General features: G+C 48.0%; 1 protein-coding gene and 1 long non-coding RNA gene across 9 annotated transcripts in view; one reads left to right on the forward strand and one right to left on the reverse strand.

Annotated features, from left to right (window-relative positions):
- Positions 1-6,986: 6,986 nt before the first annotated feature.
- The window catches only part of LOC128341795 (uncharacterized), a 43,451-nt gene continuing 27,867 nt past the window's right edge, over positions 6,987-22,570 (reverse strand). The window contains exons 1-4 of one of the 6 annotated variants that reach the window (XR_008314578.1): positions 16,083-16,376; positions 11,599-11,657; positions 7,524-8,888; positions 6,987-7,420 (exon numbers count right to left, since the gene is read on the reverse strand). This is a non-coding gene — a long non-coding RNA (uncharacterized LOC128341795). The other 5 variants (XR_008314575.1, XR_008314579.1, XR_008314577.1 and 2 more) reach the window with 5 other exon arrangements.
- The window catches only part of LOC128341786 (zinc finger protein 595-like), a 33,707-nt gene continuing 26,977 nt past the window's right edge, over positions 15,841-22,570 (forward strand). Inside the window, exons 1-5 of one of the 3 annotated variants that reach the window (XM_053288330.1) lie at positions 15,841-16,131; positions 16,413-16,519; positions 17,628-18,051; positions 20,827-20,953; positions 22,396-22,481. In XM_053288330.1, coding sequence (XP_053144305.1) covers positions 16,063-16,131; positions 16,413-16,519; positions 17,628-18,051; positions 20,827-20,953; positions 22,396-22,481 — 813 coding nt within the window. In that variant the 5' untranslated portion in view covers positions 15,841-16,062. Of the gene's footprint in view, positions 16,132-16,412; positions 16,520-16,609; positions 16,716-17,566; positions 18,052-20,826; positions 20,954-22,395; positions 22,482-22,570 lie in introns of those variants that run through there. The other 2 variants (XM_053288331.1, XM_053288332.1) reach the window with 2 other exon arrangements.

Raw genomic sequence — 22,570 nt, forward strand, 5'->3', positions numbered from 1 at the left:
TTGTATGAAATGATGCCTTTATCCTTGTCACTGAAGTAATCGTCCACCTCCAGCACCTTCCTATATCGCTGCTGCCCAATATAGGTGCCTGCTTGCTTTAGCTGGGCATCTGGGATGGCCTTCATACTTTGGGTGACCCTGCCGGGAGAAAATCTCCTGATGTACTTTGCTCATCCCTCCCAGGAACACCCACCACCACAATGAGGCAGCATAGCGGGACTTGGGGTGGGGGGTGGGGCCTTCAAGTATACCTTTGTTTAAAGATTCATTGAGAAGATCTTGCTAGAAACCTTAAAGCAGGAGTGGCTCTTGTTGCTGACCAGAACTAAAAACCAATATGCTGCTTCTCTCTCTCTCGTCCTGAGCTTGCTCTTGATCTGCTCCCCTGATTAAATTGTTACTGCTGTACCTGGATCCCTGATGGTGCATAGTGTTGAGTGGAACCCATAATCCCCCAGGATACTACTTTTGCATTTGTGTCTCTTACTTTGACTTCATAAGGTGACGTGATTGCCCCTTCCTCAAAGGAAGCGGGCGCATTGCAAAAAGAACCATTTGAAAATAGAAACAGCTCAAAATGCAAACCAAGGAGTGTGTAGGATTGCCTCCTTGATACTAGAGGTGAAGTGTTTCTGTACCTCTTGGATACAAAGAGCAAGCAACAAACTGATGTAGCATCATTGGGCATGCCCTGGGATGGCCCGCCTCCCCGCTCCAGCAGGTTCTCTCTCCTTTGGGCATCTGCAAACCACGTGTCTTCCCTTGATCCATTGGTGCAGACCATGCACTTATATGTGACCCTTTTGGCTTCTCCAAAGTGGAGGCCTCGCCTCTGGGGCCTCAGGATAACAAAATGCGTTTCAGTGGGTAATGCCCATTTGTCGGACCTCTCACAGATAAAACATATAGTGGCAGCCACAAATATCCTCCGCATCTATGATTGGGGCAGGATTTCCAACTTTAGCGGGTTTTAATTGTAGGACCAATGTTCTCTGAACAGAGCCCCAAATCCAGTAAGAGAAAGTGCTGTTCATTAGTGTTGTTCAGAAAGAATGTAATGATCCGGCACCTCTGTGGCAGACTGAGGAACACAAATGCTGAGGTTTTTCAGTGATTACAATATTATACCAAAGTGGTGTCCTCTGCCTTCCTCTCTTATTTGCACAACAACCCTGTGAGAAAGTTGAGAAGTAGGAGATCACTGAGTGAGGATTTTAAACTCTGATCTCCCCGGTCCCAATCAACCATTCTACCACCTCTGGATCTTAATCCCAACCTGATTGATCCCCAGATCCATTGCCAGACATGAGTCATTTTCCTCATTGACTCTTAATCACTCCCAGTAGACCCAGCAAAAAAGAGACAACCAAAAAACAACAAAGCAACAATGTCTTCAAATCTATTTATATTTTATTTTGGGAGGGGTGGGAGGGGGAAAGACCCACTGGTTGACTCTTCTTCAGCGGAAAGCCAAGGCACTTGCAGAGCTCAAGAGGAAGGCCGTGCAGAGAAGGCAAAAAACCTGGGGACCCAGAGACCTCCCAGGGGAAAATTCCTTCTCGGCTCCAAAAAGCGGCAACCAGCCAGGCCTGCACGGCCAGGTTAAACAGTGGGCCTTGGTCAATCTGTGTTGGGGCAGGACCACCAATGGATGACCCTGCCCAGACACAGCTTGAGCCCTATGGCTTACCAAAGGATAGTGCAATGAATATCTTTGACTTTGGGAGTTTGGTCTTCAAGCTGCATGTGAAGGTTCTTCTGACGGTGAGGAGGTGAGACCTCCGCTTCAGCCATTGTGCCCGAAAGGGGCTCGATTGATGGTGAAGGTCATGGCCTGAAATGAAAGGAAGAGAGATCCCCTGTGTTAAATGGGAGGGAAGCAAGTGGGGAAAGCAGGTGGGATGGGGTGTGTGTGTGTCTAACTTACCAGTCCAGACTCCTGAGAGAGCCTGGGTGTGGGTGCAGTTTGGCGTCCTCTTCCAGATGTCTGGATCCCCTACAGGGATTGAGATTGCAGCCAAGTCCAGGACTTTAACTGCCCTCCCAAATCCCACTGGGGCAGAGGGGGAACATTACCCGTTTCCTCTCTGCCCCCCCCCCCGGGAGATTGAGCTACTCAGCAAAGGTGAGCTGCTTTTATTTGGACTCAGAGGACAGTGGAGTATTATGATGTGTGCAGAAGTGGGAGCGGGGCTGTGATTGTGACAGAAGAGAGTGGCAGGCCATATTTAAACAGGCTTTTAAAGAAACCATATATGGTCAAATGTGGGGAGGCCAACAAGGAAGGGATTGTGATGCCCTCTGGCAGAGGGATCAGGCAGTGCTTCGCCATAAGTTTCAAGATCATCCATAATGAAATTGCTGGGTGACAGCCGTTTAAGAGTTTCCCAAGCATTTCCCCCAAAGACAAGAATTAGTCATGGGTGTTTGGGCAGTATAGTTTTCCAATTGGCAACCGACTGAGAAATCAATTGTGCAACTTTACTAATATAAAAAACAGAAGGGGGGGGGGAGTTATGCACTATAACATGCTTAAAAGGAACAATTCAAAAATAAACCAAGAAGTAGACACCAGGCAAAGTCACCAAAAAGAAAACCAGAGCGGCTGCTGAAGAGCAGATTGAGTCCAACATGGTTATCTTTTTCATGGAAAATCTTTATAGCTTTACACACAGAAGATTGTAGCCAAGGCTGATGGGAGTTTGATTTCAGCCACATTTGGAGGCTCCCAGCTTGGGAAGCCTTGGCAAGATGATGGAGTCAAGGTTGTTACAAAGAGAGCCTTTGGGGGGGGGGTTTCCTTGAGGATCAGCCCCCCCCCCTTATCTGGAAGTACAAGCCTGTAGTTACCACTGTTTGCACTTCGGATTTCACAGGACCATGAGATCTGCATTGTGTATTGCCTCTAGCTAACTCAAAGGGCCTTGGAGAAGGAACGCCTAGGTCAGATTCAAAGTGCAGGAGAGCCTCCCCTCGCTGCCACCCCCCTGATGATGATTCACAGGTGGGAAGCTGGAGTAGATGAGAATTAGGAAAGGTTGTGCCCTCGAGTCGGTGTCGACTCCTGGCGACCACAGAGCCCTGTGGTTTTCTTTGGTAGAATACAGGAGGGGTTGACCATTGCCTCCTCCCGTGCAGTATGAGACGATGCCTTTCAGCACCTTCCTATGTCACTGCTGCCCAATATAGGAGTTGCCCATATTCTGGGAAACACACTAGTGGGGATTCGAACCAACAGCCTTCTGCCCTCTAGGCAGGTTGCTTCCCCGCTGCTGCACCATTAGGTGGCTAGTGGTGAGTTAACCCAGAGCTATTCTTGAAAGACTAAGCCAAGTCCTCTCCCTATGTGGACACAGCAGTCAAGATAACAACACCTCCTCAGGAAGGAGTGATGAGAAAGCGACAGGTCATCTCTGCAGCTAAGGAGCATGTTTGTTTGTTCGTTTGTTTGATTGATTTATATATCTCTGTAAACCGCTTTGGGAACTCTTGTTGAAAAGCAGTCTATAAATATTTGTCATATCCGTACGTTAATGGCCAACTCAGGGCCACGGGATGCTAGCTGGTTTACATTTTAGCTACCCCCACATCTTCTGAAAAAGAAAGAAACTCCGATGTGTTCAGCATGCCTTTTCCTCCAGGGGTCCTTTCAGACCTTCCCTAGTTTTTCTCCAAGAGGTCCACTCCTCAGTTTTGAATAGCACAATGGGTTTGTCGCCTTTGCTTGCCTTTGCAAGGGACGTTTAGCATAATGCCTTCGGGCAAGAAAGTGCCTCTAACTGGTGAAGACACCATCCATCCGTCTGTCTCCTGGATCACCAGGGCGTTCTGCGTACCGAGGAAGCACCATTCACTTTCTCATGTCTTGGTATCAACACTTCCATCTTGCCCTGCCTTGACTTACACCTGCATACTGTCTTTTCTCAATGCGGTGTGCCCAGCACTTGTGGCTGCGAGGTCTCGTTCATTTTTGGATCTGCCTTTGGTGAATCCTGGACCCCTGGCTGGTCTCTTGTTCCTTGTTCCTGCTTCCTTGCCCTGGAGAAGAAAAGCTTCTTGGTAGAGACTGAGCTGCAAGGTTTTGACACATTTCTCTTGGAAAGAGTGAGGTGGTTAGTATATAACCCCTGTCCTTGAAAACTCTACTTACGTTTCCCCTCATTTCTCCTGAAATCCAAATCTGTTTGTTTCTCTCTATGAGGGAACCTAATTCAGACCTAAAACTCAAGCCAAATTAACACCTTGAGAGCTGTACCTTAGTCATTGTTGGTCTTGATAGTTTAATTTTATTGCTCTTAACCATTATTTTCTCTTTCTGTAATCCAAAACTCATTTTATTTTGAACTCTAACCACTTCAGTCAGTTCTTTCCGTGACCAACGCATTGAACAAATTTATTCTGAAGGTGGGATGACTCCATTTGAAGCGAGCTAATTCCCCCCCACAAGTCTAAAATGTAGCTCGGGGTTCCTGCCCATTACCCGGGAGCAGTTCTATTAATAAGGTTCCCCATTTAGCTGCATACCCGAATGGGTATGCAAAGCAAGTCAAGTCACAAGACTGATTGACTGCTGTCAAGTCGGTGTCAGCTCTTAGCGACCACATGAATAGATTCTCTCCAGGATGATCTGTCTTCAACTTGGCCTTTAAGATGTTTCAGTGGTGCATTCATTGCTATTGTCATCCAGTCTATCCACCTTGCTGCTGGTCATCGTCTTCTTCTCTTTCCTTCAACTTTTTCCCAGCATTATGGACTTCTCAAGGGAATTAGGTCTTCACATAATGTGTCCGAAGTAGGATCGTTTGAGCCTGGTCATTTGTGCCTCGAGTGAACATTCTGGATTGATTTGTTCTACGATCTGTTTGTTTGTTTTCCTGGCTGTCCATGGTATCCTCAAAAGTATTCTCAGATTGGATCAAAGTAAAAAACAACACAGCAGCTTTGTGGTTGGGGGTAGGGTTAAAGAGAGAAAAAATCACTAGCTGTGCAGTGTCTCCTCTTCAGAGGATGGAAATATATACAAAATATGTGTGCTCATTCTTTATTACACTGTTTACATTGTAGAAAATAATGCATGGAGTAGAGAGAGTGGCCAGAGAAACCTTTCTCCTCCTCTCCCAACACAAGAGCCAGGGGTCATCCCATGAAAAGGAAGGCCAGGGAATTTTGGACCGACAACAGGAAGTACTTTGTCACACATCATCTATTATCTATTATATTAATTCTCGTAGATGTGCCTCTGTGGGGATGCGTCCCGGCAACCCAGCAGATTGGCTGGGCGGTGGAGGCACCGGATTGGCTGTTTGGGGAGGAAAGGAGAGGAAGGAAAGCGGGCAAGTGGAGAGGAGAACTGAATGGACTGGGGCAGAAGGGAGGGGGGAAGCTGAGGGGAGAGAAAGTGGGGGAGCCTGGCTGGGCAGAGACAAACAGTTGGCCGCTTCGGAAGATGCTCTCTAGAGGAAGGGCTGCAGGAAGGAGCTGGCTGAACGCTTGGTGGCCCGACACCAGGGACTGGAGGAAGGAGGAGGCGGCAACGGCCAGCAGGGAAAACACAAGCAGGCTAAAAAGCGGAGGCGGGGGAGCACGAAAGAGAGAGAAAGAGGTGGAAACGGAGGAAGGAGCAAGCTGGGGCAGAAGGCTTGGGGGGAGGGGAGTAGGGCAGGAGGTGGGGGGAATGTACTGCCGCACAGATTCTCCGTGCGGGATCAGCTAGTCTATGGAATTCTCTGCCACGGGATGTGGTGACAGCCACTTAGATGGGTTTCAATGGAGCTTGGACAAATCAATGGCTATTAGTCTGGTGGCTTCCTAAAGTTAACTGATAGCATCTGGATTACCTGATGGCCTGAGCCATCAGGCTTTTAGGATACCTTTGTTTAAAGATTCATTGAGAAGCTCTTGCAAGAAATCATAAAGCAGGAGAAGCTCTTATTACTGACTGGAACTAAACGCTATATGTTGCTCATGCAAACCAAGCAGTGTGTAGGACTGTCTCCTTGATACTAGAGGTGAAGTGTTTCTATACCTCTTGAATACAAAGAGCAAGCAACAAAGCAATCTAGCATCATTGGGCATGCCCTGGGATTGCCCCCCCCCCCATTCCAGCAGGTTCTCTCCTTTTGGGCAACTGCAAGCCATGTGCCTTCCCTTGATCCAGAGGTGTAGACCATATGTGACCCTTTTGGCTTCACCAAAGTGGAGGCTACTTCTCTGGGGGGTCAGGATAACAAAAGAGGTTCTGACTATCATTTGTTTCGGTGGGTAATGCCCCCTTATCAGATCTTTTGGAGGTAAAAGAAAATATAGTGGCAGCCCTAAATGTTCTCCACATCTGTGATTGGAGCAGGATTTCCAGCTACTGCACATTTTAATGGTAGGGCCAATGCTCTCTGGAGACAACACCATCTCCAGTATGAGAAGGTGCCTTTTATTAGTGTTGTTCAGAAGTAATGTAAAGATCTGTGACAGACTGAGGAACATGAGTGCTGAGGTTTCTCATTCGTATCCCAAGGGGTGTCCTCCACCTTCCTCTCTTATTTGAACAACAACCCTGTGAGGGAGGTTAAGTTGAGAAGTAGGAATCGCTGAGATCAACTCAAGTTGTCCCTTGTGGAGGCCAACATGGATGGAATTGTGATGCCCACTGGAAGAGGGATCCAGCACTTCTGTGACAGATTGGTGAACTCGAGTGCTGAGGATTTTCAGTGAGTACAATCTTATCCCAAAGTGGTGTCCTCCACCTTCCTCTCTTATTTGAACAACAACCCTGTGAGAAAGCTGAGAAGTAGATCACTGAGTGAGGATTTTAAACTCAGTGCCAATCAACCATTCTAACTCTGGATCTTAATGACAACCTGATCGATCCCCAGATCCTGGGGACATGAGTAATTGTCCCTGACATGAGTAATTTTCCCCATTGACTCCTAACCATTCCCAGGAGCCCCAACAAGAAAGAGACGACCCAAGAAAGACAAGGCGGCAATGTCTTCAAATCTATTTATATTTTATTTGGGGAGGGGTGGGAGGGGGAAAGACCCACTGGTTGACTCTTCTTCAGTGGCAAGCCAAGGCGCTTGCAGAGCTCAAGAGGAAGGCCGTGCAGAGAAGGCAAAAAACCTGGGGACCCAGAGATCTCCCAGGGGAAAATTCCTTCTCGGCTCCAAAAAGCGGCAACCAGCCAGGCCTGCACGGCCAGGTTAAACAGTGGGCCTTGGTCAATCTGTGTCGGGGCAGGACCACCAATGGATGATCCTGCCCAGACACAGCTTGAGCTACCTATGGCTCAACCAACAGGACTTAGCCTTTGGGAGCAAGGTCTTCGAGCTGCATGGGAAGGTTCTTCTTACAGGGAAAGGGGAGACCCCCGCTTCAGCCTTTGTGCCCGAATAGGACACGCTAGACGATGACAAACGGTCATGGCCTGGAAAAAAAGAGAGATTCCCAGTGTTAAATGGGAGGGAGGCAAGTGGGGGGAAAGGGGGGGATGCACAGGGGTTGGGAATGGGGGTGGGAGTCTTACTCACCAGTAGGAGCTCCCGAGGGAGCCTGCAGGGATCTAGAGGGGGGAAAGGGTACAGCTCGGCATCCTCTACCTACGGGGGCAGAGAGGGAACACTACTGGTTTCCTCTCTGCCCCCGCAGGGAGACTGAGCTACTCAGCAAAGGTGAGCTGCTTTTATTTGGGCTCAGAGGACAGTGGAGTATTATGATGTGCGCAGAAGTGGGAGGGGGGCTGTGATTGTGACAGAAGAAAGAGGCAGGCCATATTTAGAAAGGCTTTTAAAGAAGCCATATATGGTCAAATGTGGGGAGGCCAACAAGGATGGGATTGTGATGCCCACTGGCAGAGGGATCAGGCAGTGCTTCGCCATAAGACTGGAACATTAACATCTTTTAGCAATAGCAATAGCACTTACATTTATATACCGCTCTATAGCCGGAGCTCTCTAAGCGGTTTACAATGATTTAGCATATTGCCCCCAACATTCTGGGTACTCATTTTACCGACCTCGGAAGGATGGAAGGCTGAGTCAACCTTGAGCCCCTGGTCAGGATCGAACTTGTAACCTTCTGGTTACAGGGTGGCAGTTTTACCACTGCGCCACCAGGGGCTAAACAAAATTTAGACATTTTGTCCCAACCTGCTGATATCTGGCACACAGCATCAAAACAGCCCTTACTGTCAACTAGCCCAATTTCAAGATAACCTGATATGAAATAACTGGTTGACCGAGGTTAAATATTTCCCAAGCATCTCCCCAAAAGACAACAAGTAGTATATGTTTCATTTTTCAGCAACAGGACTAATTTTGAATTTGTAAGCAGCCTTCGGTACAACTTTATATTTAAAAAAGTGGGGTTGGAGTGGGTATACACAGTAAAATTATCAATTCAAAAATAAACATCTTAAAAGAGGATTTCACAACAAGCAATTTCACAACAACAATGCAAGAATAGCTGCTGAGGAAATGAATTATTCCAGTGTATTTTGATATCCTATTTTTTCCAAGCAAAATCTATAAACCTTAAGATATATATGTAATAAAATCTCTGAAGATGTATGCAGATAGAAAAGAGAATATCTATAAAATGACAAAGTTGTGCCATCGAGTTGGTGTCGGCTCCTGGCGACCACAGAGCCCTGTGGTTTTCTTTGGTAGAATGCAGGAGGGGTTTACCACTGCCATCTCCGGTGCAGTAGGAGATGATGCCTTTCAGCATCTTCCTACATCGCTACAGAATCTGGGAAACATACCTGCGGGATTTTGAACCAGCAACCTCTTCCTCCCTAGGCAAGTAACTTCCCCGCTGCACCATTATTTATTTGTTGGTCGGTTTATTTCATTTATATTCCGCCCTTCCAAAAATGGCTCCGAGCAGTTAGGTGGCTGGATAAAATGACAATACCATATTGTTAATGAAACTGGCCCAGGGGTGATTGGTCGGCAATGTTCAGGCTGTTTGGGGAATTAACTGTTAGAAGGGTCAGTTCCACCAGTTTTAATGTGTGCAAACGTTTGGACTCAAGCGATTTTATTTATTTATTTATTTATTTATTTAATTTAACATTTCTATCCCGCTCTTCCTCCAAGGAGCCCAGAGCGGTGTACTACATACATGAGTTTCTCCTCACAACAACCCTCTAAAGTAGGTTAGGCTGAGAGAGAAGTGACTGGATTGAGGCAAAGTATAGTTTCAAAGCCAGCTACATTCGGGGAGCGGGCGGCAGGCAAAAGGCTTCTTAAAGCTTTTTGCAGCAGCAGCAGCTACGTTCAGGGAGGGGGCGGCAGGGGGATTTGACAGAATCCCTCGTTTATCCAGCGGCCACAGGCAGGCTCCGACAGAGGAAACAGCAAATACACATGGCGGGGGATCTGAGAGCCAAAGGCGCAACGCCGATTGCTTAAAGCAGGGTTTCTCAACGTGTGGGTCCCCAGATGTTATTGGACTTCAACTCCCATAATCCCCAGCTCCCTGTGGGCATTTACAAGGGCAAGAACAAATTCTTTTCCCTCTGCATTATTAGCCGGGAGATACAGTGGTGTTCCCTTGGAAGAACGCTACTGCAGATGCGGCAGTGGGGAAATAGAATCTATTGAGCATATTCTATTATCCTGTAAATTACATAGGCAACCAAGGGAGCACTTAATTTTACCTCTGGTCTGTAAACAGACAGATCGATCTGCTGAACAACTTGTTAAATTCTTACTTTCTGATGAAAATGTTTTAAATTTTAACTCCGTAGCCAAATTTTGTTATATTGCTTTTAAGATGTATAATGAGAACCTATAGAGTTTTCTATAAATTGTTCTGCTGTTTGCATGCATGGATTGTTTGGTCTAGGACCGTAAATAAAACTTGACTTGATCCCCAGCCCCAGTGGTCTTTGGTTGGGAATTATGGGAGTTGAAGTCCAATTACATCTGGGGACCCACAGGTTGAGAATCCCTGGCTTAAAGAAATAAGGGCGCACGGGCAGCCAAGCGGGCGAAGGGGCAGCAGGGAGGTATCCTGCCGCCTCGTAGCTAAAAGAAATACAGCCACCGGGGTTGGAAAGCATGGGAGGGGTAAGTAAACGCTCCCCCGCCCTCAAAGGAACCCCCCACCCCAATCCATCCGAACCCAAACCCCCCATGTCCGGACCGGTCTGGAGGCCTGTAGAATGGCCTCCGAACCGGTCCGGGCACATCACTACAGGGGAAGGAAAGCTTTCTTCCTGCTGGTTTTCTATGTGCAAAGACATTGAATTTCATTGAAATAATAATTAATAAAGCACAGGGGAGCATCCCAACTTTCCCTAAGTTCTGGGGGAGGGGCATCTCCAGTGCAGAGGGCCCAAAGACAAGATTTTAAAATGGGCCCCCCATCACTGAAGCTCAGCTCATGAAGTAAAGAAATCTTTATGTGCCACAATAAGACAGCATCCTAAATTGTGGTTATGTAAATTGTGGATTAATGGCACTAGAGAAAGATATGCTGTTCTGGTAGCTCCAGGTCTTAACACTCACATCAATTTTGGAGGATAAATACATCTGAAGGAAGCCCGGGCAGGTGTGCGGCTGGGGGAGTCAGTCATGTGACTTGCCTCTGGAGGCCCCCCCCAAGGCAGTGGGCCCCAAGACAACTGTCTCCCCTTGCCCTATTATAGTTACACCCCTGTTGCCATGCTCCCTTCCTTAGGGTTAAAAAAAAAAAACCTAGACTCATCTGTTTAGAGGGGCCGTTTAATGTATGTATGCAGCTTTTACCTGATGGGCTTCTAGGCTTTTAATTTTCAACTTTTAATTTTAGTTTTAACTGGACCCTCTTCTTATCTAATTTTTATTAAATTTGTATTGTTTTACTAATTTTGAGAACCACTTTGAGCGGTATCGCACTGGAGGGGTGGCGTATACATATTTTAAACGAATAAATGACATTTGAACCCCTTGATGCTCATTGGTCCAAGAGGGGTCAGTACTCTGGGAGAAACACTTTCCCTCCTTTGCATTTGTGTAAAACAGCAATCGGAGAAGGCTTTACTGCTACATCTGCTGCTAATATTTATATACCACTTTTCAACAACAACAAATATCGCAAAGCAATTTACATAGAAAAATTTACAAACTGCCTGATGTAAAGTTGATTCTCTCTTCGACACCTTTCCAGAACACACACATTACCTTACGGCTGCAATGCAGATGTATTAAGAATACCATCTATTTTCCCACAGCCCTGAATATTTGTTATTGTTTAGAGCAGAGTGCCAGAAATAACTCGTCTGTTTCTTTCTTCCAGAGAAAGCTGTCTAGAACATAGGAGACTGCCTTATACCGAATCAGACCATTGGTCCATCTAGCTCAGTATTGTCTATATACAGACGGGCAGCGGCTTCTCCAAGGCTGCAGGCAGGAATCTCTCTCAGCCTTATCTTGGAGGTGCCAGGGAGGGAACTTGGAACCTTCTGCATGCAGATGCTCTTCTGAGAGCAGCCCCCTCCCCTAAGGGGAATATTTTACACTGTTCACATGTGTCTCCCATTCATATGCAACCTGCTTAGCAAAGGGGACAATCCATGCTTGCTACCACAAGACCAGCTCCTCTCAAACCTGACCTCACCTCCTGGCTGGAAGAAGAGGAAGATCCAGTTGTTGATCCAGTTGCTAAGGGTCACCCGCCTGACAATAGGAGAACAACCATGAGTAATGAAACCTAGACACAGGTGATAACTAAAAATAAAACATTGGGCATTTTAATTGCCCATTTTTATTTTATTTCATCACAGAGTTATTTCATCCACTCTGATGAACACTTACAAATAAGAATAGCTTTCAGATGCATTGATAAAGGGTTAGGCAATACTCCCCTCCTCTGCCATCCTCGATGTGATTGATGGGTCATATACAGTGTGGGTCATATACAGTGTTCCCTGTAAGAGGGATTCCCAGATGTTGTTGACTACAAGTCCCAGCATTCCCAACTGCAGTGGCCTTTGGCTGGGGATTATGGGAGTTGTAGTCAACAGCATCTGAGCATGTCTCTTACAGGCTGGGTTGCCAGATTTGGCTTATTTTAAGCCAAACTTTGGGTTATGGCCCATTTGACTCACGAGTATACCCCTTAGGTTCTGGCAACGGAACACTGGTCATATATAGAGTAGCTGTTTGGATGAATTGCCTCCCCATGTGATGAAGAAGCTTGCTGGGTTGACATTGGGATGTCTGGGAAAGGCGTCAGGATGGGCATGCCCCTTATCATGTGGGTGGGTTCAAGAACGGGGAACATCACCCTAATTAGCCCTTTGCTATCCAGACTGTGGGGGGATTGTCTAAGCAATGCTGGGCATTCTTGAATGAACTAATGTGTTCTGCCCACTGGCCTACCTTTTCCAGTACTGTCTCTTCTCCGACTAGCAGTTTCCTTTCAGAGCCCCAACCAAGGGGTTCAAAAAGAAGAGGTAGGAGGTCCTTCATCTGGAGGTGCCAAGTCCAGATGCCTGGGACTTGATTCTCATAAGAAAAGCCCTGCTGGATCAGGCTCAAGGCCCATCCAGTCCAGCATCCTGTTTCATACAGTGGCCCAACAGATGCCTCTGGGGAGCCCACAGGCAAGAGGTATGTGCATGCCCTCTCTCCTGCTGTTGCTCCCCTGCAACTGGTATTGAGAAGCATCTTGTCTCTGAGGCTGGAGGTGGCCATAGCCTCCTCCAGTAATAGACCTGTCCTACATGAATTTGACTAAGCCCCTTTTAAAGCAAACCTCTATACAACACACTGGCTGACATCCTGACTCATGGAGCCCATGCACAACAAAGTTGTGCCCACACAAGAAGGGAGCTGTGCAACTGCTGGTGGAAGACCTTCTCCAGAATACATATATACAAGGTTGCTCAAGGATGTTGCGCAATGAATGTTGTGCCTAGAGCACCTTTCTTATGGGACAAAAGCTTCCAACACAGAGGACCTCGCCTGCACAATGTCTTCATGTAAATGCAGTGCTCTTCTACAAGCACACTGTTAATCTGGATACTGGCCACGCTCTTAACTTCTAGCAGGGTGGGGAACCTTGGCACTCCAGCTGTTTTTGGACTACAACTCCCATATCCCCAACCACACAGGCCAATAGCTAGGGATTATGGGAATTGTAGGCCAACATCTGCAGGAGTGCCAAGGTTCCCCATCCCTGTATCTAGCTCATGCTAACTGGCAGATACATTTTAATATGTGGCAGGATCAGCCTCCCTGTTAACTGTCCGTTCGGTTGGAGAGCTGGTCTTGCAGTAGCGAGCATGAATGGTCTCCTTTTCTAAGCAGGGTTCACCTTGGTTTGCATTTGGATGGGTGACTATATGTGAGCACTGTCTGCTTTAAGACATTCCTCTCGGGATGGGGCGTAGCTCAGTGGCAGAGCATCTGTTTGCATGCAGAAGGTCCCAGATTCAATCCCAAGTTGGGCTGGGAAAGACACCTGTCTGAAATCCCAGAGAGCTGCTGCCAGTCAGTGTAGACAATACTGAGCTAGATACACCAAAGGTCTGGCAGGTTTCTGTGTTCCTAAATCTTTTCTACTCTCTTGTTCACACAGCAGCTCACTGGATTTGGTTTTCTGAGTTGAGGCTCAGTTCCACCCTGATCACTTATCTCTCTTTATGCCTGCAGGGAATAAGAGAGAGAGGAAGGAAGAGGGCAAACAGCAGAGAAGGAAAACTGAAGCCAGTCCCACATGGAGGGAGCCGTCTATTGCTTCAGAAGTTGCTGGCTTCAGTGGAATTCCTGTCCAAGAAGAATGTCACAAACCAATTAAGACCCCACTTCATTTAAGAATCTTAACTAAGGAATCCAGCCTTTCTCCACATCAAAGAATGATTAAAGAGGAGAAACCACTCAAATGCTCAGAATGTGGAAAGTGTTTTTACCAGAGGAAATGCCTTACTACCCAGCAAAGAATCCACATGGGTATGAGGCCGTTTACATGCTCAGAATGTGGAAAGAGCTTCAGGCGTAGTTCACATCTTTGGTCTCATCAAAGAAGGCACACAGGAGAAAAGCCATATCAATGCTCCGAGTGTGGAAAAAACTTCAGTGATAAAGCAAGCATCACAAGGCATCAGAGAATCCACACAGGGGAAAAGCCATATCAATGCTCAGCTGCTACAGAATGGTGGAGCAGTGGAGGGGGGGGAGCAGAGAAGAAGAGTACTATCAGATCAGCCCCGCTGGGTCATGCCCAAGGCCTAGCAGGCCCAGCATCCTGTTTCCCACAGTGGCCCACCAGATGTCTCTGGGAAGCCCACAGGCAAGAGGCGAGGTCATGCCCTCTCTCCTGCTGTTGCTCCCCTGCATCTGGCATTTAGAGGCATCTTGCCTCTGAGGCTGGAGGTGGCCTGTAGCCACCAATCTAGTAGCCATTGATCAAGCTGTTCTCCATGACTTTGTCTAGGCCCCTTTTAAAGCCTTCTAAACTAGTAAAAACTTTAATGCTTTTACTCTTCTTTTTAAGGATTCAAAAAGGGTCCCTCCGCCTCTTTAATTGAAGGTCTGCTCAGCTCTGCCCCCCCCCCGTGTCAGGAAGGGAGGGGAGGAGAGGAGTGTCAGGCAGCATCTCACACTGCTCTCTTTATGACTGGCTAGCTGATTCTTGGTTCTTGGGGGCACAAACAACAACTGAACACACAAAAATATAAGACTATAAAACAGGTATATTTATGCAAATATGCATTAGTAGAAACATTTCAACACATAACAATATATCCCCATCCCACACATATCCCTCCCACCACTTCCCCCTCTGTCTCTAAAGCAGAGGCCACACTTGGCCACCTGGCACATGTCACGGACACGCTCCGCCGCCAGCGCAACATGAGCTGGTGGTGCGGTGACCGCTCCACCCCGCCCCACCTAGACTAAAGAGGATTTGGGGACCCCCAGGGGATGTGGAGGCCCTGGATTTCAACCCAGAAGTCCACGGGTGAGAGCACCTTTTCCCTCTTGATTTAACAGGGGAAGAGCAACTGGCCCTCTCCATCCCCAGCACAGCATCCCTCCAGTGGCTGTTGCCAGTGATTTTCCATTTCTTTTTTAGAGTGTGAGAGTAGGAGAGGAGAGCTGGTCTTGTGGTAGCAAGCATCGCATGACTTGTCCCCATTGCTAAGCAGGGTCTGCCCTGGTTGCATCTGAATGGGAGACTTGATGTGTGAGCACTGCAAGATATTCCCCTCAGGGGATGGAGCCGCTCTAGGAAGAGCACCTAGGTTCTAGGTTCCCTCCCTGGCTTCTCCAAGATAGGGCTGAGAGAGATTCCTGCCTGCAACCTTGGAGAAGCCTCTGCTAGTCTGTGAAGACAATACTGAGCTAGATAGACCAATGGTCTGACTCAGTATATGGCAGTTTCCTATGTTCCCTTTGGGGACCGGGAGCCATTTTATTTATTTATACATGTAAACTACTTGGGGGACCTTTGTTAAAAAGCGGTATATACATATATTCGTTATCTACACGTTTCCAGGAGGTCTCCCATCCAGGTAGCCACAAGAGTTAAGGCTGCTTAGCTTCAGCCGGTGTACCCAGTCAGTTCCTACTACGTATCCTCCTTGCTGATCCCTCCCACTCCCACAGGGTGGGCGGGGCCAGCGGGGGGCATCCCCAAAACGAGCGTGCACCAAGCGGGCTTTCACGGAGTCCCAACCTGCCCAACCGTCCTGGCTACCGCTGACGAAAGCAGGAGCGCCTTTTTCTTATTGGCCGCGCATTCCCCTCCCGCTCTCTCCATTCCTGAGAATCCAAGCAGGCGAACGGGAAGCTGCTTTGGTTTTAGATGCAGCGGCGCGCGCGGACCTTCTGCCGGGAGGGCGCTCTTCGGGTGGTATGTGGGTAAATACGGCGGGGTGGAGGTCTGCAGGATTTGCACCAGCGCGGCTTTCGCTGCGGAGCGTCTGTGTCCCATGCATTCCCCCGGTACTGCAAAATTGAGAGGCTGGCTGAGGCAGGCGTGATGCTCCGCCCAGAGCCTCTTGAAAGATAGAAACGGGAGTGCCTTCTTGTACTTAATCAATTAACGGCGGGAAACTGCGATTCGTGGACGGAAATGTCTCCCAAGGAACTTACTTCAGCCCAAACGCGCTTATGGAGGACCTCCCCAGGAACAGAAGCTAAGGTCCCGATTTCCCCACGATGCATTTGAGATCTCGTCTCCTTGGAGGGTCCACATTCTCCCCTGCCCAAAGTGGGGCATACTAAAACACTTGCAAAGTGGAGGGAGGAATAGCGGAGATCGCGTCTCCCTTCTTCGCCCGGCTTTCCTTCGACAAAGTTCGGCCAGTGGTGGCAGCCTTGGTTGTCTATTTGCTTTCTCCTTCCCTATTTCCGGTTGCTGGCTCCTCCTCCGCCTTTCTTTCTGGCTCTTCCAATCTTCTTTCCCCTTGCCACTTCCTACAGGCTCATCTCTCCACCTATCCCCAAAGCATCGCTCACTCCTGGCAGACTCCGCAGATCCAGCTGAAAGGATTAAGGAAAAGGGGCCAACAAATAATAACAACAAGAAGGTGGGGAGTCTGCCGCTTTAGTGGTAGTGTTGGAGAGGCGAAGGAAAAGGGAAGCTGGCGGGGTGGGGGAGATGAGAATTTGGGAGGGGGGCGGCAACTGGGTGGTCCAGGCAAAGATAGTAAGAGAAAAGAACCCAGGAACGCTCAGACCTTGATTGGAAGTGCAGTCGAGGGAATTCCGAAGGAAAGTATCGAGGTAAACAACTCCTGGGCACCCATAGATCTCTCTCTCTCTTTTGGGAAGAGTTTAAAGACTTTCTCGTCCATGTGTACATCCTGTACAAATGGGAACCTCTGGGGAGATTTCCATCAAAAGCTAAAACTGAGAGAGTCTGGAATCTGGATTCTTTGAGAGAAAAGATGGAGAATCAGCACTCTCCCTTTCCACCTTGCCTCCTCTAATGGGAAAGCAGTTTTTGATTTCCCACCTGCCTCCCAGGGGATCAGGATCGCAAAGTGCATGCAGGACTCAGGGAGGGTGTAGGTAGCATATGGTGGGGCGGGTGTGAGTGGAAGGGAAGTGAGAAGGGGGTTTGGAAGTGCTGGAAGAGAGAGGTGCAGCTGAAAGGCAGAGATGTAGCTCTGGGTTGGGTTGGTCAGAAAAGAAAGTGAGAGCTCCCCCCACACACACACACACACCATGGGTCCCATATAGCTGGTCTATCCAGAGTCCCTGTGCAACACCCATCTTGAGAAGGCCCTTACCTCTTTTCTGTTGATCCAGGGTGGCTGGACAGCATATTCCTGGAACAGAACACAGGATTGTACCATTTGACTTTGGGTGTAGTAGTGAAACTGGTTTCAAACTAGTTTACATTTTTATAGAGCGGTTAATGAGAGGGAAAGGGGAAGGCAATGGAGTCTGGTCACAGGCTTTGAGGGGCTGCTGTTGAAGGGGAGCCTGAGAGTATGCAGATGTTTCCAATGATGGGATGTTATTGGGGGGAGGGGTTACTTGGGGACAAGCGATTGGAGCAGGGTGCTGCATCCATCTGAAGGCTCAACTTCCTCCAAATGTCTGAAATTCCTTGTAAGTCTTTGCTTTAGTTTGGCCTTTCAATGGGCAGTGTCTAGCCCAGACTTTCAGCCTTGTTTGAACCTGCCTTAGGGTACAGCTGAAGATGGAAGAACAAGATTCAGGTGGCCCTGAAATAAGAAGAGATCATGTAGCCCGTGAGTCTATGAGCAGTGAAGAATTCTGGGAAAGGACTGAGCAAATGACCCTGGGAGGGGAAAACATCAGCTCAGATGGACAGCGCCAGCGCTTCAGGCAGTTCTACCAGCAGGCCGAGGGCCCCCGAGAGGTTTGCAGCCAACTCCACAGACTGTGCTACCAGTGGCTGAATCCAGAAAGGCACACAAAAGCTCAGATGCTGGACCTGGTGATCCTGGAGCAGTTCCTGGCCATCCTGCCCCCAGAGATGGAGAGCTGGGTGAGAGAATGTGGAGCAGAGACCAGTTCCCAGGCAGTGGCCCTGGCAGAAGGTTTCCTCCTGAGCCAAGCAGAGGCCAAGAAGCAGGAAAAGCAGCAGGTGAGAGTGTCTGTTTCAGCTAGTGATGTGCACGGACTGGTCTGGAGGCCATTCTACAGGCCTCCGGACCGGTCCGGACATGGGCGGTTCGGGGTTTGGGCGGACTGGGGTGGGGTAGGGGTTCCTTTAAGGGCAGGGGGAGGGTGTACTTACCTCTCCCGCTGCTTTCCCCCCTCCAGCGCACGTATTTTAGTCAGCATTGGGGCGGCAGGATACCTCCCTGCTGCCCCTTCCCCCGCTCGGCTGCAAAAGGCTTCAGGAAGCCTTTTGTGCGTGCGTCGTGGAGACGTGACGCCCGTGCGACATGCACATGCGCAAAAGGTTTCCTGAAGCCTTTTGCAGCTGAGCGGGGGAAGGGGTAGGTATCCTGCCGCCCCAATTGCTGATTAAAATATGAGGGGGGGGAGCAGGGGGAGGGGTAAGTACAACACACACACACACCCCGCCCAGCCCTTAAAGGAACTCCAACCCCAGTGCCGGACCGCAGCTCCGTGGTTCCGTGCACACCTCTAGTTTCAGCCTAGTACTTCCCGGGGGGTTGTGTGTGAGAAAATGTAAACAAAAACTCTCAGAAATCCCCACTGGTAGCCCCTGCCGCCCTGGAAACTTCTGTAATAGCTCTCCCAACATAGGAAACTGCCATATACTGAGTCAGACCATTGGTCTATCTAGCTCAGTATTGTCTTCACAGACTGGCAGCAGCTTCTCCGAGGTTGCCGGCAGGAATCTCTCTCAGCCCTCTCTTGGAGAAGCCAGGGAGGGAACTTGAAACCTTCTGCTCTTCCCAGAGCGGCTTCATCCCCTGAGGGGAATATCTTGCAGTGCTCACACATCAAGTCTCCCATTCAGATGCAACCAGGGCAGACTCTGCTTAGCTTTGGGGACAAGTCATGCTTGTTACCACAAGACCAGCTCTCCTCCAACCTTTCCTGGCTTTTTATGTACACCATTTCTTTAGGGTCAGTTGTTTATATATCATATTTAATATGTTTTAAATAAAACAAACAAACAATCCACAAGCCAGTTAGCAAAAATTTGTGTATAAACAATGTAATTTTAAAACTTATTCATTTTGTATGACTGGCTCTTAGTTTCAATTCAAAGCATTTATTTGGATCTCTAAAGTCTACGTTGAAAACAAATACATTTTTAAACTGTGGGAGAGTCTAGAGATGTGGATTACAAATAAATGGAGAATTAGCAGTTGTGGTCAATGGAGCAGCAGAATTAACAACCCTGTTAGCCAAACATTTATCAGTCATTGCCCCAGATTCGGAATGCTCTCCCAGTGGCCATTCGTTCCTCAGTCTCCATCACAGTTTTTAGAAAGTATATGAAATCTTGGTTTTTTGCCCAGCCTTTTATATGATTGTTCCTATTGCTGCTGCTTCTTATATGATTATATTGCACTTGCTTTTTAATCTTCTGGTCACCACATCTAAAAAAGGACATTGTAGAACTGGAAAAGATGCGGAAGAGGGCAACCAAGATGATCAGGAGCCTAGAGCACCTTTCTTATGAGGCAAGGCTGCAACACCTGGGGCTATTTCATTTAGAAAAAAGTTGACTGTGGGGAGACATGATAGAGGTCTATAAAATCATGCATGGTGTGGAGAAAGTGGATAGAAATTCTTCTCCCTCTCACATAACACTAGAACCAGGGGTCATCCCATGAAATTGATAGCCGGGAAATTTAGGACCAGCAAATGGAAGTATTTTTTTTCATACAACGTATGATGAGAGCCAGCGTAGTGTAGTGGTTAGAGTGCTGGACTAGGACCCGGGAGACTCGAGTTCAAATCCCCATTCAGCCATGATACTTGCTGGGTGACTCTGGGCCAGTCACTTCTCTCTCAGCCTAACCTACTTCACAGGGTTGTTGTGAGGAGAAACTTAAGTATGTAGTACACCGCTCTGGGCTCTTTGGAGGAAGAGCGGGATATAAAATGTAATAATAATAATTAATAATCAACTTGTGGAATCTGCCACAAGATGTGGTGACAGCCAACAACCTGGAAGGCTTTAAGAGGGGTTTGGATAACTTCATGGAGAAGAGGTCTATCAACGGCTACTAGTCTGAGGGCTATAGGCCACCTCCAGCCTCAGAGGCAGGATGTCTCTGAGTCCCAGTTGCAGGGGAGTAACAGCAGGAGAGAGAGCATGCCCTCAACTCCTGCCTGTAGGCTTCCAGCGGCATCTGGTGGGCCACTGTGCGAAACAGGATGCTGGACTAGATGGGTCTTGGGCCTGATCCAGCAGAGCTGTTCTTATGTTCTTATCTTTTAATCAGATCTGCATTTTTATATTCTAGCCGATATTTTAATTGTGTGACTTTTGTAGCCTTGTGTCAACTTTTTTGTGAGCCACCTTGAGATTGTTTTAATGAAAGGTGGTTCCATCCCTGGCTGCATCTCCAGATAGGACTGGGAAATAATTCCATCTCAATTATTTGAAACTTTGGAGAGCTGCTTGCCAGGCAGCATGCCATAGACAATACTGAGCTAGATGGGTCAATGGTTTGACTCTGTATATAGCAGGTTCCTAACTTTAGATACCCACAAAAGACCCTCTGCAGTAAAGTTTCTTTGCAGCCTTTCATGCACAAGCCAAAAGACGGTCCTGCTGCCGAGAAGGCTGTGAATCCTAGTCCTTGCACAGTGGGGGAAGATGGAGATGCATCCCTGAGAAATAGTGGTGTGTTGATTGGGGAGGAGATGGCGCCTGATGTACCCCCTTTCCCAATCCCCCCCATTCCACCCATCCTCCCTCTTTCAGGTGCAGCTGCTGACAGGTGAAGTGGCTGCTGATTGCCCCAAGGCAGAGAAGGTTATATTGGACACCAGAAAGAAACTGCTCTTCAGGTGGATCATGCAGGAGGAAGATGGAGTGGACGCCTTGATGGGTAAGAAGCAACAGGGTTAATCGCAGCCTGATCTACCTCTCTTGCATGTGGCTGAGATCCATCTACTGTTTTGATGTCCCTTTTGCTAAGCAATGTCTGCCCTAGTTGCATATGAAAGGGAAACTAGAAGTGTGAGCACTGGAAGATATTCTCCTAAGGGGGTGGGGCCACTCTGGGAAGAGCATCTAGGTTCCAAGTTCCCTCCCTGGCATCTCCAAGATAGGGCTGAGAGAGACTCCTGCCTGAAACCTTGGAGAAGGAACATAGGACGCTGCCATATACTGAGTCAGACCATTGGTCCATCTCGGTCAGTATTGTCTTCACAGACTGGCAGAGGCTTCTCCAAGGTTTCAGGCAGGAATCTGGTGGCCTATAGCCACCACACTGGTAGACATTGATAGAACTGTCCTCCATGAATTTGTCTAAGCCCCTTTTAAAGGCAACCAGGCTGTTAGATGTCACCACATCTTGTGGCAGAGAATTCCAAAGGTTAATTATGTATCGTATGAAAAAATACTTCTTTTTGTCTGTCCTAAATTTCATGGTAATCAGTTTCATGGGATGACCTCTAGTTCTAGTGTTATGCGAGAGGGAGAAAAGTCTTTCTCTCCACAGCATGCATGATTTTATAGATCGCTATCATGTCTCCCCTTGGTCATATTTTTTCTAAAGTAAAAAGCCCCAGGTGTTGTAGCCTTGCCTCGTAAGGAAGGTGCTCCAGGCCCTTGATCATCTTGGTTGCCCTCTTCTGCACCTTTTCCCATTCTACAATGTCCTTCTTAAGATTGTGTTGAAACTTTTCAATGAGCTGTCCACCACAACCCTGAGATCTCTCTCCCGGTCAGTCACTGACAGCTCAGACCCCATCAGTGTATATGTGAAGTTGCTGTTTTTCACCCCAGTATGCATTACTTTACACTTAAAGTTGTACCATCGAGTCGCTGTCAACTCCTGGCGCCCACAGAGCTCTGTGGTTTTCTTTGGTAGAATACAAGAGGGGTTTGCCATTGTGCAATATGAGATGATGCCTTTCAGCATCTTGCTATATCGCTGCTGCCCGATAGAGGTGTTTCCCATAGTAGTGTCACTCACTACAACTGTACCAAACTTTGGTCAAATAAGTTAGTCCATTTGTGCCTCAAATGTTTACGAATCCATCTTGAACTGGGGTGGATGGCATCACAAACTATGCCACTGAGGTGTCCCTACAGCTGTAGCAAATTGGATTCAAATCAGTTGGTCCACAAGTTAGCCCACTTGTGCCTCAAACATTTACACATCAGCCATCTTGAATCGGGGTGGGCGACATAACAAACTATACCGCTGAGGTGTTACTACATAACACACTCTCTCTCTCTCTGCTAGGTGATCTTATAAGTTTACTTTGGCTAAAAACATAAGTTGTCTAAAAACATTCCTCATCTCCTTTTTCTCCCTCACAGATGGTGGATCAGCACAGGAGATTCACTCCAGGCCTTCCTCTCTTTGTGGTGAAGTGAAAACTGTTTCCCTGCAGCGACTGGATCAGGTAGGAGGGCACGACTGGAGAGACGGGCAGGGAATATCATGGTGCCCCTCATCCTCTGAACATCTCCCTGGGTCCTGAAACCATCCCCT

This window comes from Hemicordylus capensis, chromosome 2 (genome assembly GCF_027244095.1).
Source record: "Hemicordylus capensis ecotype Gifberg chromosome 2, rHemCap1.1.pri, whole genome shotgun sequence".
Lineage (NCBI taxonomy): Eukaryota > Metazoa > Chordata > Lepidosauria > Squamata > Cordylidae > Hemicordylus > Hemicordylus capensis.